This window comes from Megalopta genalis, unplaced genomic scaffold, assembly GCF_051020955.1.
Source record: "Megalopta genalis isolate 19385.01 unplaced genomic scaffold, iyMegGena1_principal scaffold0042, whole genome shotgun sequence".
In the NCBI taxonomy this organism is placed as follows: domain Eukaryota; kingdom Metazoa; phylum Arthropoda; class Insecta; order Hymenoptera; family Halictidae; genus Megalopta; species Megalopta genalis.
The window spans coordinates 1,070,553-1,089,525 of NW_027476111.1; the positions used below are offsets into that span (position 1 = coordinate 1,070,553).

General features: G+C 48.9%; 1 protein-coding gene across 1 annotated transcript; it reads left to right on the forward strand.

Moving 5' to 3' along the window:
• Positions 1 to 1,497: 1,497 nt before the first annotated feature.
• LOC143261223 (uncharacterized) lies at positions 1,498 to 5,646 on the forward strand. The gene is made up of 3 exons (XM_076527795.1): positions 1,498 to 5,104; positions 5,186 to 5,263; positions 5,358 to 5,646. Exons 1-3 carry the CDS (start codon positions 4,820 to 4,822, stop codon positions 5,376 to 5,378), a joined length of 384 nt encoding a protein of 127 aa, XP_076383910.1. The 5' UTR covers positions 1,498 to 4,819; the 3' UTR covers positions 5,379 to 5,646.
• Positions 5,647 to 18,973: the final 13,327 nt, after the last annotated feature.

The window sequence follows — 18,973 nt, forward strand, 5'->3', positions numbered from 1 at the left end:
TAAATATTATTGATTTCTTAATTTAATATATTTGAAAAAAGGAATTACATGATTATAAGTTATAGTATTTATTTACGAATAAATTTAATGATTTTAAAATGTTTGTGCGTGTGTTGTAGAAGAAGAAAGTAATATTAGTATAAGTAAAAGTGATTTTTTCGTACTTTTTGTATCAGGGTTAATTACAATAAAGTTAGTGTTTTTAATTATCTCGAAAGTAAAAGAGTTAATTTAATATTTCTGTTATGTATCATAATAATTATTGTTGAAATTTTAGCCTCGGACAAAAATTCATCTATAGTTTACTTAGGACTGAGATTCGAAAATATCGGTTTACATTTCGCCGGTTCCGTCAGCGGGCAACGACGGTGATGTAAACTGTATATAGTAGATACCGCGATACATCATCACCGGTACCATTAGATATACATCGTACCCTGACTCTTTGGGGGCTGCAGTAATCTGGTCTGCCCCGAGGCCCGCGATTCTCTAAAGGAAAAACAAACTGATCTGTGGAAAACCACGCGACAGTCCTCGGCCACTTACCCGGCAATATATATATATATATTTTGTCTGCGATCCAGGAAACCAAACACTATTGGGGCCTCGAGTGCCTGGTCTTGTGTATATCGTCAGTCGAAGGCGCGACACAATCGCCGCTCGCACTCAACATAATTTACGACAAACGCACAACTGTTTCTTTCTCTTAGTACGATATTGACAGTATGCATCGTTAGCCCGTCGACCGGATTTATGGCCATAAAAAACGAATTACGGTTTTCCCCAATTCATGCGACTGTCCACCGTGGGTCCTATCGGCAGACCAGACCACCCGCGGGCCACGTGAAAATATTGGAAATGCGGTCTAATTATCATAATACAAAATATTTAATTTTATTGACTAAAACTACTGAAAATTTAAATATTCTAATTTTAAAAGTCCAATTTTAAATTAGTATTACATTAAATTTATCCAGCCAAGTTAAATTATATTACAACAAAGTAATAAAATTGTTATGAAATACAAATAATTTAATTTTACTGATTAATAGTAATAAAAATTTAAATCTTCGCGTTTCACATTGTATACGTGACGCTGGGATCCCCAAACAGTCAGGGCACGATGTATATCTAATGGTACCGGTGATGATGTATCGCGGTATCTACTATATACAGTTTACATCACCGTCGTTGCCCGCTGACGGAACCGGCGAAAATGTAAACCGATATCGTAGTATCTTAGTACTAAATAAACTATAGATGAATTTTTGTCCGAGGCTAAAATTTCAACACTAACCAATTCAATTTGATGTAGGATAAATGAATAAATATATTTAAAAGTATGAAATAATAATGTCCGTAAAAAAGAAAAGAAAAAAAAAGATTCCAATAAAAAATGTAACAACTAACAATGCCAAAGTTAGGATTTTCTTCCAACATAAACTCATCAATTCATTATTAATAACTATTATGATATATATATATATATATATATATATATATATATATATATATATATATATACATAACAGAAATATTAAATTAACTCTTTTACTTTCGAGATAATTAAAAATACTAACTTTATTTTAATTAACCCTGATACAAAAAGTACGAAAAAATCACTTTTACTTATACTAATATTACTTTCTTCTTCTACAACACACGCACACACATTTTAAAATCATTAAATTTATTCGTAAATAAATACTATAACTTATAATCATGTAATTCCTTTTTTCAAATATATTAAATTAAGAAATCAATAATATTTATAATTTGTGCAAATAAAATTTTCCTCATTCAGAATCCTTTCAATGTAAATGAAACACTTATTGTTAAACTAAAATTTTAATGAAAACATTGTCCCATACTTTTACAACGTTACGACTTATTCCATTTATAATGAAAGTGACGGGCAATTTGTACGGTTCGCATAAATTTATTCAACCCAGATAATTATTAAAATTTACCATCGAGATAACTGCAGCCCCTAAAAATTCTTAAAATAACGAACAACAGCAGTTCAACCGTTGGTGCTGGCGCACTGAATTTACCATTATTTAATTTAAATTTCTTATTCAAACTTTCATGTAATATTAAAAATTAATCTCTACTTTTCACTCGTATGAAAACTATTTAAATTTTTAGATGAATTCATAAATTGTATGTATGAAAAATATTTTGTAGCCAATTTTTTAGCCGCAATTAAAATAATATATATATATATATATATTCTCACTCCAACAAAGCAAATTAATTCATATAATTAACAGTTCAATATAATTCAATAAAATATATATATATATAAACCTAAATAAAATAAATTATATTATTACAATCATAGTACTAATTAACTATAACCCAATTATTTATTTCTAAGAAAATTACCCCGTAACTGTATATTAGAAATCAAATTCAATTATTCAATTAGATAATTTCATATCTCTCGAACCGAGAAATCAAAATAAAAATTATATTCAACTCTATTATAAATTAATCCCATATATAAGTCTAAGTTCTAATATATAATATTATATTTTTTAAATAATAGATACGTACAATAAATTTTGATTGAGCTTAGATTTGTGCTACATCATTACTGAACTCCAATGGCGCATTAATATTATTTGACTTCGTGATAGTCAGAGATAACCACAGCTTGCAACCGGGTTGAAATTTTGCGCAGCTAGGTTTTTGTTGACCGGTGGGCCGTATTGCTATGCAACAAATCGTTGCTACTTGTATTGTCATCGTTATCATTTGCAAGTGTTCAATTAAAATGGAAAGATTGAACGGCTTACTCCAGGTTATGATTCGAAATGGTTGCAACGGCACAGTGACTGGCTCACATTATTTAATTAATAATATCAATTTATTTAGATCGAACGGTATAGTACTCATTGAAAAACCTGTAAGGACAATTTTGACCATCTTGAGTTGGCTACGCTCTTTGCAGAAGATTGAAGAGAAAACGTTTGTTGCAAACAAATGCAGAATACGTATTGAAATAATATCTGCAGTGGGCCCTCACCGTGGGAGGGAATGAATTGTTGGACGCGGAAATTGTAACCTTCCCATCTGCGTGCCGTACGCGGCCGGGTCTCAAGGACCGGTCGTAAAAGCAACGAGTTCCAGATCCTCGGCCTTCTAATTTCTTTCTTTAGGGACACACGAAGGCAATCAGCTTTCTTTACGACAATAATCCTAAAATTTCCTTTCGACCCCATCTGTTCGTCAAACAATACGAACATACGTCCATACAACCGGGAAAGCATTTGTACGTGACGAAGATCCCAAGAAAAAGGAAGGGATATCTCGATGTCAGTGCTTTCGATGATACAGAAATTTACGTGAAATATAAATAACGTATAAATGACACTAATCAGCTACTTCGACCCGTCGATTTTGTTTTACAACTTCATTCTAATGATTGAATATGGACTACAGCATATGTCAATATCATAAAAATCCGAGAAATGAAAGTACAAAAGCGAGAAAGCGAAAAAATGTATTTCCAGCAGAAATGAGAACTTCTTACCATTTGAATTATATCGAAACATATTACCGAAATCATAGTAACGAAACAAAATGCTCACTTACCTCTCCTTCATAATTTTTCTTTTGCTGTATCTTGGTCTGGTCAAGGTCAGGTGTTTCGATGCACCCCCCTTCATACATCTGAACAATTGGGAAGAAACCACATCCTCTCAATTCATTGAATTCACAACCTTTGGCATCGTTTCGCTCCACTTTTGAAATTGTTAAATTTATCTGTTTCTATTGTTTACAATGAAATGTAGTAGAATAATGCCGAATAGAGTAGAATATAAAAGTAGAATCAAAAATAATAGAATTAAATAGAATAAAATAGAATGAAATAGAATGAAATAGAATGAAATAGAATGAAATAGAATGAAATAGAATGAAATAGAAAAAATCTAAAATTATAAGAAATAGAAATCGCGCGCTTTGCACTCCTAGACCGTATCACTTGGAGAACAAATTACGACTGAACGCGACCTAAAAACGCAGGTTATGCTTGCGATGCTACCATTGGACATTGTCATTGGCACACAACCAATGATATTATTTGAACAATTGGCAGACAACCAATGATATTATTTGAACAATTGACAGACAACCAATGATATTATTTGAACCCTTGGCAGACAACCAATGATATTATTTGAACAATTGGCAAACAACCAATGATATTATTTGAACCCTTGGCAGACAACCAATGATATTATTTGAACAATTGGCAGACAACCAATGATATTATTTCGAAGGGTCGCAATTTCATTCAACGTTCAAGTCTTGAAGACGTAGGATTGCATGTAAGTACATACAATTTCTGTTACATAACCATGGTAACGAAGCCTCTCGCATTCCTAAGTAATTGTAGCGTAACAAATGAATCATTCCAAGAATGTAAAAAATCTTATATAATAAACAGATATATAAACTATGTATATATAATATTATTTAAGAATACTAAATGCAAATTAGAAATGTGCGTAAACGTTTGTAGAAATTTGTTCTAGTAATTGTAGCAATTTATTTTAACACACATTTCTAATTTGCATTTAGTATTCTTAAATAATACTATATATACATAGTTTATATATCTGTTTACTATATAAGATTTTTTACATTCTTGGAATGATTCATTTGCTTCGCTACAATTACTTAGGAATGCGAGAGGCTTCGTTACCATGGTTACGTAACAGAAATATTTGCGGCTGGTTGCTTGTTGCCACGAGATATCTCGTGAGCCGTCCGCAATGTGTTAATAATATTATTTTTTTTTTTTTAAACCATGGATAACATTACAAATAAAATGGAAAATATTATACTGAACAACACGGTCACAGCAGCGGAGGCAGCCTCCGCAGCTACAACTAACGCAGCAGCGGAGGCAGCCTCCGCAGCTACAACTAACGCCGCAGCGGAGGCAACCTCCGCAACAACTACGTGTAACGCAGCAGCGGAGACGAGCTCCGCTACAACAGCAACCGCGGCAGCGGAGAACGCCGCAGAATCGCTCGACTCAATTCTGGCGCGGCAGCGAGAAATCGCTGCCGCGTACGAGTCTGGGAGAGCTGTAAGTATATGCAATATATGTGTAAAAAACAGAATGTATAATTATAATATATTTACTTCTATTTCTGCTGTTATGTTACAGTCGCAGTGGCGAAATATATTAGGCCAGCTGGCTCGGGGGACAGCTAGGCCTAACCTGGCGAACCTAGTTGCTGTTAATGTAAGTAAATGAAAAATACTTTTATATATAATTTAATATAGTAATATATGTATAATAACAAATAATAATAATAATATATACTTATACGTTGCAGAGAGAGCTGAAAAAACTTTAAAAAAAAACTGTTTATGGCCCCCAGAAGAGGGGCAAAAAAGGGGAAAAAAGAAGAGGAAGAGGAGGAAGAGGAGGAAGAGGAGGAAGGGGAGGAAGAGGAGGGAGAGGAGGGAGCGCCAAATATATCGTTAATTTTTATTAAATGTAATGATTTTAAAATGTGTGTGCGTGTGTTGTAGAAGAATAAGGTAATATTAATATAAGTAAAAGTGATTTTTGTACTTTTTGTATCAGGGTTAATTAAAATAAAGTTAGTGTTTTTAATTATCTTTTAATTATCTTTTTAATTTGAATAATTCCGTGTACGAACAGAATTCAACGAATGATTTGCAAAGCTGATTTAATAATAAATAATCGCGTTAAGGGACGTAAAGCATTTGTTTATTAGAGAGATATGAAAAATATTATCAGTAAGAAACTCACCCATTTAGTTGAGGATGCATTTGCTGGCTGAAATTCACGATGTCGAAGGGCACTGACCTTGTACAACGTACAGCTGATCTTTCACTGCACTGTCAGCAAACCAGCAACTCGAGACGATTTCGGACAAATTATGCAAATATTTTAGAAGTAGTTTAAAAATATTTATTAACAAATAAATGTATAAAAATAATAATATTTCACTAGTTTACTTATTTATATGTTGAAAACAACAAACTTTGATAAATATTACACTCTGTAATTAGTTTAGGTGTGATATCTTGTAAAACAATATCCAAGATGTATCCTAGGTTTATCAGGACACGTATCACAGTAATATGACATTTCCCGCCTACCTCCAGGCGTGTTACGGTCAGAACAAACCTTGCAGTCCCTTTTAGGCCCTTTTAGCATTACGTGAAGCTTCCCGTTTAGTCGGATTTCATCGGAATGCGACGTAGACGCTTGCTCTCGTTGCTGGCGATATGATCCTCTCAATTGGTCGACAATCGTTTTCAGAAATCGCAAATGGCTCAGTGGCTTTTCCCCCTTTTTTGTCGTCTCTAGTTTATATAAAATGTATGAATTGATCAGGCAAATTTCCATGCCCCCAAAAAATAGTTTACGCCACCATTTAAGCGATTTTCGCAGGAAACAATAGGTTGATGCATATTGGTCCGCCCGATCAACACACCACCTCGTGTAATTCTTTTGACCGTCGTCATTCCAGTGTCACCCCTCGTAGTCAAACAAGTGACAACCCTCTTATCTTTCCACCCTAAAACTAAGGTGTTGCCCCGTCGATACGCGACCGTGGATTTTGTCAAAAACTTCGGCTTTTTTATTTCTTTGGGCAATTCTTTTATGTTTGCTAAGATTGATCCAGTAATGTTACACTTCAGTTTGGCTAGTTCTTGAGCTAAGAAATAACTGGTGTAATAGCGGTCCGTGAACATATGGTGCCCCTGAGCACCTGGAATTTCATCCAACAACATTTGATACAAATGTAACGGAATTCTTGTTGACACTGGTAAATCGGGTCTGACCAAGAGCTCTGTTGTTAGCGATCCATAATATGGCAAAATACAGCAAATGTAGCCAGTCTTTGAGTCAGCTAGAGTATAAACTCTGATACCCCATTTTGTCGGTTTCTTCGGATTGTACGTGATGAACGAAATTCGACCCTTGAATTTTATAGTTGACTCGTCCACACATATTTGTTCGCCCGGTGTAAAATAATCCAAATACTTCCCGTTGATATAATCCAAGAAGCAACTTACGCGTTGTAGGCGCGTTCGCGGATTGGTGTTGCGCGTTGCAATAGTTTGAAGATGGAGCATCCAGAATATTTGACTGAATCGGTCCCTTGTAAATGTCTCCGAATAGAACGGAATATAGCTTTTTTTTTTTTTATTTATTTATTTTTTTTTTTTTTTTTTTTTTAACGTGGGGGAAATCTGCAGGTCAGACACCCCCGCTCCGCCCGAAGGGCGGAGGGGGGGTAGTGCGGGGTTCGACCCGCTAAAACCCCCACGGCGGCCTAGGGCGCTGGCGATTAACGGGGGAGCCACGGGAACTCTTCAAGAACACGACCGCAGCTCCCCCTCGCCTGGCCGGCCACCAGGATGGAGCGGTGGCCGGCCGCGTCCCGGGGGGAGATTAATCCTCCCCCCCATGAATCATCTTGATTCGGCGGTGCGGGGGACCGCACCCCACACCGCCTCTTCACGACGGCCGCACCAGCGGCCGTCGGGGGCGACGGTTTTGTCGCCCCCACTTTAAAATAGGGCATCCTCGGTTGGCGGGCGGCGGGCAATTAAACCGGCATGGTCCGGTACACCCGCCGCCCGCCTAGTATCAGCTACTCGGGGGGGGGGGGGGGGGCTCTAGGCGTGGGCGCACACGCCGCACCCCCCGCTCACGGCGACCCCGCTCGGCAGCCTCCTTCTGCAACATTACCTGTTCGCAGAAGGCTATGGCTGCCGCCCATTTTGTCGGGCTCTCCAGCATGGCCCCAACTAAGCTGGAGAGAGCGAGGTCGCCACCAACTTCCCTAGTTAGGACTCGGCGCAGCACTGAAAAGGCGGGGCACACCTCCAGTGTATGCTGCGCCGAGTCCTCCTCCGCGCCACAGTGGTGGCACACCGTCGTCGCTTCCCGACCGATGCGACACAGGTAGACACCGAAGCAGCCATGCCCGGTGAATACCTGCGTCGCACGGTAGGAGAGCCTGCCAAACCGCCTCTCCCGCCACGTGGTGAAGTGCGGCAGGAGAGCCCCGGGGACGCGCTCGGCGGCATGGGAACGAAGCTCCGCATGCCACCTGGCGAGCGCTAGTCCCCGGGCCTGGAGCTCGAAGCCCTCGACCGCCTCTTGCTCCGGCGGGTCCCCCCGAGCCCGGCCAGCGATGCATATGCGCCTATAGACATAGGCGCGCATCGCCGCCTGCAGCTCGAAGGGAATTTCTCCCGCCAGAGCAAGCGCCGCCACGGTAGACGTGGTGCGGTACCCCCGTATGAGGCGAAGGGCCATTTGCCTCTGAAGCCGGCGCAACAACAATGTGCTGCGCCGGTTTGCCCTCACGGACGGCGCCCAAATCGGGGCGCCGTATAATACCATTGACCGCACCACGCCTAGGTATAGGCGGCGCACCATATCGCCCGGTCCCCCGATATTGGGCAACAGGCGGCCTAACGCGGCCGCCGCCCTCTCAACTCGGGGGACGAGGCGGCCGAAATGTGCTCCGAACCTCCAGTGGCTGTCGAGGATCAGTCCGAGATACTTGATCTCGGACTTCACCTCGACGCAGGCTCCTCCAACCCAGATCCACGATCTGGCCCGTGGCCGAGACCAAGGCCGTCCAAACCAGACGGCCTCGGCCTTCTCCGGGGCCACCTTCAGCCCCAGACCGTGGATCCTCGCGACGACGGCTGCCACCGCAACTTCCGCTCGTCGGATGGTCCTCTCGAAGGTGTCCCCGACGGCGACCACCAATGTGTCATCTGCATAGCAGATGAGGGTGGCACCGTCGGGTAGGGAGGCCTTCAGGACTGCGTTATATCCCAGGTCCCACAGGAGTGGTCCTAACACGGACCCCTGTGGAACCCCGCAGTCCACTTCCCTCCGTATCGTCCCGTACCGGCCCGGGTATTCCACCCACCTGCCCCGCAGGTAGACCCCGATTACCCGCCTCAGATAGGGAGGCACCTGGTGTTCAACCAGGGCCTCCCTAATGGCGGACCAGGGCAGCGTGTTAAACGCATTGACGATGTCTATCGACACCGCCAAGCACACCCCGCCCCGTGCCACGGCATTGTCCGAGAGGGACTTTAGACGGTCGATTGCATCGACCGTCGATCGCCCCTCCCGGAAGCCGAACTGGCAGTCCGCCAGATCGGGGCCAACGCGGGACAGGTGCCTGGCGAGGCGGGCAGCAATGATCTTTTCAAAGATCTTGCCCACCTCGTCCAGGAGGCAAATGGGCCGGTACGCGGAGGGAGAATCCGCAGGCCTCCCATCCTTCCTTAAGAGGACCATCCGACTTCTCCTCCAGAGGTCCGGGAACACCCCGGACCTCAGGAGCCCGGAGTAGAGGCCTCTAAGCCTCTCGCCCAGGACGCCCATGGCAAGCAGCCAGACCCGGCCGGGGATACCGTCCGGCCCCGGGGCAGTATTCTTGCCCCGGAGCCATTTGACTACCCCGGCCATTTCCTCCGGCGCGACCTCCAGATCCGGGGACCACTCGTGTCCCTCTAGCTGAGGGACGGGCCGGGACGCCTCCCCGCTGACGGGGAATAGCGCGTCCACGACCCGTCCGAGCATCCCCGGATCCAGGCTCTCCGTCAGAGGGGGCGCCCAGGGACGTAATCGTCCCATCGCCATTTTATATGGGCGCCCCCATGGATCTCGGTTGATAGTGCCGAGAAGGTCGCGCCAGGCCTGGCTCTTTGCTTGCCTGATGGCCAGCTGCAGGGCGACCACCTTCTCCCTGTATCGCCCATACAGCTGGATAGCCAGCTCCACGTCGGAACGCCGTCGTCGACGGGCGCGGGCGTACTGGCGTCGCGCGCGAACGCACTCTGTGCGCAAATCCGCTATTGCGCGCGACCATCAGTACACCGCCTTCCTCGGGAAAACCCTGGCCCGGGGCATGGCGACGTCGCAAATGGACGTCATTGCGCCCCGGAACCATTGGGCCTCCCTTGTCCCGTCGACTGGCCCGGCCGGTGTTGCTGGCCAGGCCACGACGTGGGCTGCCGCCATCAGGGCGTCCTGGTCGAGGCGCTTTAGCGCCCACCGCGGCTGAGGCGATCCCTCATCAGCGGGGCGACGTCGGGGTGTCGATGGGGCGGCGGAGAGGCCGAGAACAATGTACCTGTGGTCAGACAGTGTCTCGACCTCCTCCGCCACCCTCCACCCCGTAATACGGCACGCGGCGGGGGGCGTTGCCCATGAAAGGTCAACGATGGACCCCCCATTATGCCGCACGCACGTATGGACCGAGCCCGTGTTTAAAAGACGGAGCTCGAGTCCCGCCGCCCAGTCAAGCACCTCCCGGCCCCTCGGGTTCGTCCTGGGGGAACCCCAAGCCGGCGACTTGGCGTTGAAGTCCCCCAGGACCAGCACCGGACGGGGCTGGCAGCGGGAGACGCATCTCCCCACCCCGTCCAGATACTGCACAAACTCCTCGAGGGACCACCTTGGAGGTGCATAGATCGCCACAACCGCGGTGCCGCCCCAGTCAACGGCCAGGTATCCCCGACCGCGCTCGATAACGGAGCACGCCGGGGACCCCGGCCGGCCTACCCATATTATAACGGCGGAGCCGCCCAGGTCCCCCATCCAATGTGGATGATCGGGAATCCTGTACGGCTCCGCCGCTACGGCCAACCCGGCACCCCGCTCGGCCAGGAATTGCACCAGGAGGTCCTGTGCCCTGGCCGAGCGGTTCAGGTTGGCCTGTATTATAGGCCCCTTGGGCCCCATTACGGGCAGGCCTCCACCTCCATCGCCGCCGCGGGAGCGGTGGCGTCTCGGGCCTCTTTGGCCCCATCCGCCCCCGCGGGCGCGACGGTGGCACCTTTGGGTGCCACCTTTGGCTTAGTAGCCACGGTGGCCGTCGCCTTGACCACCGCGGATTTTCTCCCCCTGCTGCCCCTGCCGCGTTTCGCGCTGGCGGGGCACGCCCGGCTACCGAGGCGGTGGCCGGCCGGCTTGCCCGCTCCCGCACAGAGCGGGCAGTTGGGCTTCGCCGTACAGCCGGCCACCTTGTGGTCCCGACTGCCGCACCCAAAGCAGCAGTCGGAACGATCCTCGGCCGCAGTGCATCGCTGAGTTGTGTGGCCTAGGCCAAGGCAGCGATAGCACTGCAGGGGCCGGGCGCTGAGGGCCTCCACCGTCGCCCGGGTCCAGCCGACCGTGAGCTTGCCCGCGACCGCAACTTTACGCGCGGCCGCAGCAGGGCACTGGACCCAGAGGGTGCCCAAACCGGATGGGGAAGACCGGATTTCGCCGGTCTTAACCTCCCCCCGGTCGCACCCTCCCACATGGGCGACGGCCACGGCAACCTCCTCCGGCGTGGTCGAGTCGACCAGGCCGCGCACCCTTAGATCGGCCTTCTTAATTGGGCGCGCGACCTTCACGCCGGTTCCCGCCAGCGCGTCCGCCATCTTCGCAGCTAGGGCAGTGGCCTTAGCTGCCCCATCAGCCCCGGGGACCTCAAAAATGATTCCCCCCGTCACCGCTCTCGTGGGCTTTAACGAGGCGATGCCAATCTCTGCCAGGTCAACCTTCGACCTGGCAGTGGCCATCGCCTCGGCGTACGTCATCGCCCCGCCGGCCGGTACCGTTATCGTAACGGCAGCCGTGCGGGGCGGACGCGGCGGCAGGGGAGCCCTCTTCGGGGCAGCCGGCGCCACCCGTTTCGCCGCCCTCCCGGCCGAAGAGGCCTTGGCAGCCGCCGCAGGTTTAGCTGCGGCAGCCGCCTTTTTGGCCCATCGGCCAACTACCCTCGACCACAGCTCAGTAGGAGGTGTGGTGGAGGGCGGCACAACAGCAGAGGCAGCCCTCTGCTGTGGGGGCTGCATCTGCGCCGCCTTAGCGGACGCAGCCCCTCCTCCACTGCCACCCTTTCTCCCCCCTTTCTTGCCTATCGACGGGCTGGAGGCGGGCGGCACGGGCGGCACCGACCGCGGATCCTGCATCCGCGGGATCAGCTCCCTCCTGAACGATGCCAGCTTGGCATCGATCAGGGAGCCGATCTGTTGCAGCAAGTTTGCCGGCGCCGCTGCGGACGCCGGCAAGGGCTTCCCTCGCCCAGGGCGTTGGGGCCCTCGGGCGCCGGCGCCAACCAGCGGCCCCGTGCCCCCCTCAGGAGCCGGCGGCGGAGGCATCTCGGCTGCTGCCGGCTTCGCCTCCACCGCCTGACGGAGTCGGGCCACCTCGGTCCGCAACTCCGCCATCTGCTCTCTGAGGAGAGCGTTCTCTGCTTCCAACAGCCGGGTGGCGTCGGAAGCTGACCTCATGGTCAGCTCCGCAACGCCCGCCCGGCTGTTCAGGGCCGCCGCCTGCAGGACCCGCACCGTGGCCGGCCGCAACTCCCTTGTTGCGCTGGAGATCCTGGCCACTTCGGCCAGGCTCTCCATTATTGACGCCGCAACGTCTCGCGTCGGACGACTGCGAAGATTCGCGGCGACCTCCACCTCGTCCGGAAGTGGGTCGACCGATCTCCCGGGCTGCGGCCCCGGGGCCACCGGGTCGAAGATCGCCGCGATGAGGCCCTTGTTGGCCTCCGTCAACTTACGTTTGGCCTCATAGAGGCCAACGTACTGTCCAGTAGTTGGCGGCCTTCCCCGCTTCCTCCCTGTTGAGGAGCCAGGGGCGCTCTGCGAAGAGCGGTGAGAGGAGACCGAGTGGTCGGACTCCTCTCCCGCATCGCATTCGCCAAGGTCCAAAGCGGACCTCTCTCTGCCGCGTGTTGCGGGAAGTTCCCGCAACACCGACCCATCCATGCGCTCGAGGCGCACGCTAGCTACGCGCGCCTCCTCCTCCCTCTCGTTTCCCCCCTCCCCGGTTTTTTTATTTTGTGAACTATCCATGATAAATCCCACGAGTGTGGTCGGAAAGGAGGTCACCCCGGGTAGAGCCGCCATACCCGGGGAAGGCTAATACGCCCGGGGGATCGCCAGGTACCCCGGGGTTGTCCGCTAACGATTGGTGCACCCACCAACCATAGCTGGCGCTGACTCCAGCTACGCCCTCTTCACCGCGCAACGCTGCTTGGGGCTAGGGATTTTTTAGAGAGGTTGTCATCCTCGCGGTCCAGCCGGCTAAGGCAAGACCCCCGTTCCTGTAAAACATGACCACAGGTTTACGGTATGTGTCCGACTTTAGTTGGCCCCTCACCTCAAGCCACTCCGGCTAGGTAGGACCTGCCAGGGAATAAAATCCCCGCCGGCACAGCCTTGAGGATCATTGGGGCACGAAGCCCCCCCACCACGACAAGGTAGCGGACACGGGGGGGAACGGAATATAGCTGACGTTATTCCGCGACCAATATTCCTGTAAATTGGCTAACGTGTCACCTCGTTGGTGACATAACGCCAGCTTCGCCATACGGAATTCGCTGACAGTGTCTTCCCTTCCAATTTTGTTTTTGCGTAGACATTTGTTTCAGAAATAATTTTTTTTCACGAGATCATGTGTGAAAAACAGTTTAAAAAAATCCTGTGGTTCTTTTATTTTCGAAAGTATTCGTGATGCTGTGGGATTTTCGCCAGGTATAAATTGTATGTTTGACGACACTTCGTCGTAGTCTTCGCAAAGTACCCATGCTGAACTGCTTGCACCTTCCGCAGCTTCATTTTCAATTTCTCTTTCAGCATCACTTTCAACTTCACTGTCGCTCTCTATAATTCTAATTTTTCGCCCTCTCACACCTCTTACTGTATCACTATCTTCACTGGATTCGTTCGTTTCACGGCGTAATCCGTCGGAAATCAGCGTAATTTCTTCATCCAAAGCGGCAAAATCGAATTCGTCCGAACTTGAGCTGATTTGATCTTCCTCCATATTTTTAGGGCTCGAACACATTTTAGCTACTATTTTTACTGGCAAGACTTTCAAGCGAATGCAACGCTGAGACTAACTAAACTAAGTTAAGATTTGACTACAATGCCAGCCATGCCTAGTCCACGAAAGTATTTCCAAGAAAAATATCTTATCGCTCATCGTAAATAAGCAGATCGAGTTACAAACGACCATAGCGGCGTAGCAGCATCGCTCGAGTTGACACTTCAAATCAGAGGGGTGCCGCAAGTGCGTCCCGCAATTTGAGACTTCAAATCAGCCGGGTGCCGCAGCAGCCCTGCCCGAGGTGACACTTCAAATCGGCCGGGCGCCGAATCGGCGCCGCTCGAGTGCAAAGGGTTAACTCCTCGAGAGCCGATCTGGAGTTCTGGGCGTTGACCTGACCTATCCTAATTAAGGGCTTAGATTGGGAGGGGTGAGGTTTACAAACCATAATCCGTACGTGAAAGTACCTGGTTTATGGCTGCAACGTAGGCTGGGCATTGCCTGTCGGTGACCGAGTGGGTGGAGGGTTTGCCGGTTTTGTGGCAATTGTGACAGCGAGCTGGTTTGGCCTTGTTGGGGCAGGTCTTAAATGAGTGGCCCTGCTCGGCGCAGTGACCACAGATGTCTTTCTCGGCGCGGCAAAACTTTGTGGTGTGGCCGAAACTATGGCTCTTGTAATACCGGGTGGCCGCGATGTAGTCGTTGACTCGGCAACAACTCCATCCGACATATACGCGTTCCTTTTTGATTAGGACGTCGCGGGCCTGCTTGGATACTTCGAGTACCCAGTTGCTCTTTTCTTTATTCCTGTCTCCGGACTTGAAAGCAAGCTTAATTTGCTGAGAGAGTTTTTTCGGGGGCGTCTAAATTCTGGCTGACGATGGCGCGAAGGGTGGCCTCGTCACTTTCCAGCTTGGGGACGTCATAGAGGATGATCCTAGGGTTTCGTTTGAGGGGGGCGCCGACTATAAGGCCTGCAGCTTTGAGCTGGGCGTTGTTTCGGAGGGTGCCGTTCCCCTGGTCCTTTGTAATGCTCTTAATCTGGAGCTTACAATCCGCGGGGGAGACCAGCTTGAAGACCGTTTCTTTAGTCTTATCGCTAGACTCAAAGGACTTAGGGTCCTACGGGAGGATAGTGATGGCGCTGGGGGGGGGGGGGGGTCTGCCTCAGGTTCGAGAGAGCGGCCGTCTTGGATCGGACCCCGACTCTCTCGGCGTAGGTAGTGGGCCGAGAGGGTTCTTTCGGGGTCTGGTGTTCTCGGACGTGATGGCTTTGATCTGGCCTTCCAGGTTGCTGCAGCGGAGCAGGGACTCGCCGAGTATGCTCTGGAGCTTAGCGACCTTGGAGGCTATGAACTGGGACGCGTCTGGGTATAAGCCGTTATCCTGGTCCATAAGGAACCGCATAAGGGCCATAGTCACCTTTTCGGACTTAAGCCGAAGGTCGTTGGCGGTGGGGTCGGGTACGGGGACGGCTGAGGCCGGATTCTCGCCGCACGGAGCAGGGCTTGGGGCGAGGGAGACCGGGGGTGGGGAGGGAGCTACAGACCTTTTCATGGCTTTATTGGGTTTACGGGGGGTACTGCCGCGAGGGGGGTATCCGAGTCGTTGTCGGACTGTATGCGGCGCTTACTCTTACGGTTCCGGCCGATCACCTTCCGGTATCCCTCGGTGTCCATCATGCTGATGGACGATGGCTGGCGGGGTGGGGGGGCGGCTCCTGGGCTGGCTTCCGGTCTGGGGAGGCTCATACTCGGCTCTGGGACCGGCGACGAGGTTAGTTCCAGTGACAGTGTTGTTTACCTGAAAAGTGAAAATAATGAGAAAAAAAAAATCGGAAAATTGTTTATAAAAAAATTCCTGAATTTGTTTAAAAAAAATTGTTTAAACAATTGGCTACCCGGTGTTGTCAACGGCTGGTTTCGGCTGGACTGGTATTGCTGAAACAGAAGAAAAAACAGACTTAAATTTTAGAAAGGTTTGAATTTGGCGCCTGGAGGAGTCTGCTGTTCCGTGGTTTTCCGAGCGGAGGCTCGAATGTTGTTTTCCGACGGAGGGAACTTCCGCTGCCAACCTTGCCAAAATTTTAAGGGTTGGCAGCACTGAATCCCTGCACGTAGACGGGAGGCTCTGATTGGTGGAGCTGGACAAGTTTCCCAACAGCAGTGCCACCCCACGCTGACGGTGGCGTCCCGAAGCTCGAGGTGGAGGGAAACGTGGTCTTCGATCTATTGAAGGATTCTTGAAATTTCACAGTTTTTGCACTATTGTCACAAACGATACGTCAAATTAAACGTCTTCACGAGCAATTAGTTTTCACGTTAACAGTTTGTGTCTGGGATCGATATTCCCGGAGGCATCCGGTCCCAAAGTTCGGCGTGCCGGTGCACGTGGCGTAGATTAGCACTGGCAGTTATTTCCACAGTTCTCGTTCAATGCACACGATTTATACACCGGCGTGATCGGCTGATCGTCCTCTACACTTTCCTGGCACTGAGATAATTCTCACTTCAGAAAAAAACCACTTTTGCAGAACTTTGACGGCGTAGCGTCGTGACAGCGCGTCTCTATCCTGCGACACCTAGCGGCGAAGTCAGTAGATAGGGACATTTAGTGTGAATCCGGCCACCACGAAGGTGACGCGGATATGTTTCCTCGCCAGGTCTGGCATACACAAAAATTTAATATCCACGTTCCAACGGAACACTCACGAGGGGTCCGAACGTGGATAAACCGACGCATTCTCATATCGGTTATTAGGCCGGGTACGGAAGACCCAGTCTTAACTCCGCGTCTGTGCAAGGAGTTGTTTGTTTGCTTTAAGAGTTGAGTAGGCCGTGTCCTACCCAACTATATGAAATGTGAAATGGTCGTTCTGCTGCGTGACCGCGGTGGCGGGTGCTCGGCACCGCACACCACCGTTACGACGGCTTTCTGCCGTATGTAGTCACCCCCAATGTGCCACACGACAGCACTTGAGCAGCATGCTAAGCTGGCGGGTGACTAATCTACGTATTTGCTCCTGTTATGTATATAGAACTGACTGCCGAAATCTAGACAGCCAGCCCGTGTCAAAGAAGTAATTTTCGGCACCGCTCGCACCACCTCCGACGAGCACGAAGGCCGCGGGTGGCAACACACCTCCGACAAGCCCGAGGGCCGCGGGTGATAGTAGCAAAAATAGCGTCGACCACGACGGCGGGCGCCAGCAACTCACGCAAGCACCGCAGTCGACTCAGCGTCACAGACCTGTAGTAGGGAAGTCAATTGCATACACGCCATGCACCACCGTGATGGAACCATGATTGGCTCCTACTCTCTTGCCTCTCTTGTTATCGTTAGCGCGCACATGAACATAACGAGATCCATATCCGTTCTAACATAAACGCCACTACGCGCAGATCATTGCAAACGCTCACCGCTAACGCAGTGGTTTGCCATCGCCCTTTTTAGCCGCCCATACAGATGTGCGTTGCACAGTCTCCGCCGTGAGGAGGCGGGGTTGGTCTTTGGAGACTTCTACATAGGGACATTTAGTGTGAATCCGGTCACCACGAAGGTGATGCGGATATGTTTCCTCGCCCTTTCGGGCATACACAACTCTACATTGGGACATTTAGTGTGAATCCGGTCACCACGAAGGTGACGCGGATATGTTTCCTCGCCCTTTCGGGCATACACAACTAAGTTTCCATCTACTCCCGGCGGCCCCACGTTCAAGGGAAAGGGCCGAGGAAAAACCCGCATGTGCCATTGGGTCGTTTGCAATGGGCGAGTTCTTTAGCCGCCAGCGAATTTCGGTTTCCTTCCATTCGCTCGCGCCCACGGGAAACCACGGGGAGGCGAACTCGTGACGCGTCGCCTCGCGTCCACTTAACGAAGACCTGGGAATTGGGATAGGTGTTGGAGATAAGGGTTTGTTTCTACCAGAAGTCCTTTAGCTAAAGGTTCTCCCGGCAGAAGTCAGCGAATAGGTGGAAGACCTTTGGGGATGACACGAAGTATTGTGCCGCCTCTGGCCATTTCCAGCTTTCGCTGGGGGTGATGTCAGAGATGATGAAATTAATAAAAATTTGAAACGTATTTTGTATTTTTAACTCCTCCTCTCACTCCTCGTCCTCCTCCGTCTTTTTTTCGGGGACCATATATGTTCTCCTTTATTAACTTTTTTAGTTCTCTCTGTAACGTAAAAGTATATATTATTATTACAATTTATTATTACACATATTATTATATTATATATATAAATATTTTTCATTTATTATTTTACATTTACTTACATTGGCAGCCACCATATTTACTGTCGTAGACTTTGCGGTCCCCCGAGCTAATTTGCCTAGAATAATCTTCCACTGCGACTGTAACATAAAAGCAGAATTAGAAGTACATATATTATAAATATACATTTTATTGTACACATATATTGCATATACTTACAGCTTTGCCGCAATTGTAGGTCAAAGCGATTTCCCTTGCTGTGACCACAGCATCATCGATCGTCCCCTCCGCATTGCCGTTGCTGCTTCCGGCACCAACGGTGTTTGAAGCGACGGCGTTATCGGAAACAGCGTTTGCTGCAACGCCGGAGGTGTTGCCTTCCTCCGTTATGCGCACCTCCTCGAGCTTCTCACTTATTTCTTTTTCCATATTTCTATAAGAAAAAAATAAAAATTCAATTTCTGGAACCTCCTCTTTCAAATAGAGTAGAATATAATAGTTGGATTAAAAAGAAGAGAATTAAATAGAATAAAATAGAATGAAATATAGAAATAATGTAAAATTGTAAGAAATAAAAATCGTACTTTGCACTTTTACACCGTACGCTTCGGAGAACAACACACAACTGAACGCGACGTTAACACGCAGGTAACAACTGAATGCGAGTCACGTCACGATACTCCTAATATATTTTGTTTCATCGCCTACGAAGGTGTAAGCAAAATGGTTTTCGAACCGCTACCAGCGGTGACGGGAAATTCGAAACAAGGAAAGCAGTCGTTGCCTTCTCTCCCTCCTCATCCTCCTCGTCCTCCTCCAGCTTTTTTTCGAAGCCCCCTTTTTCGGGGGCCATATATGTCCGCCTTCAGTAATTCTTTCACTACT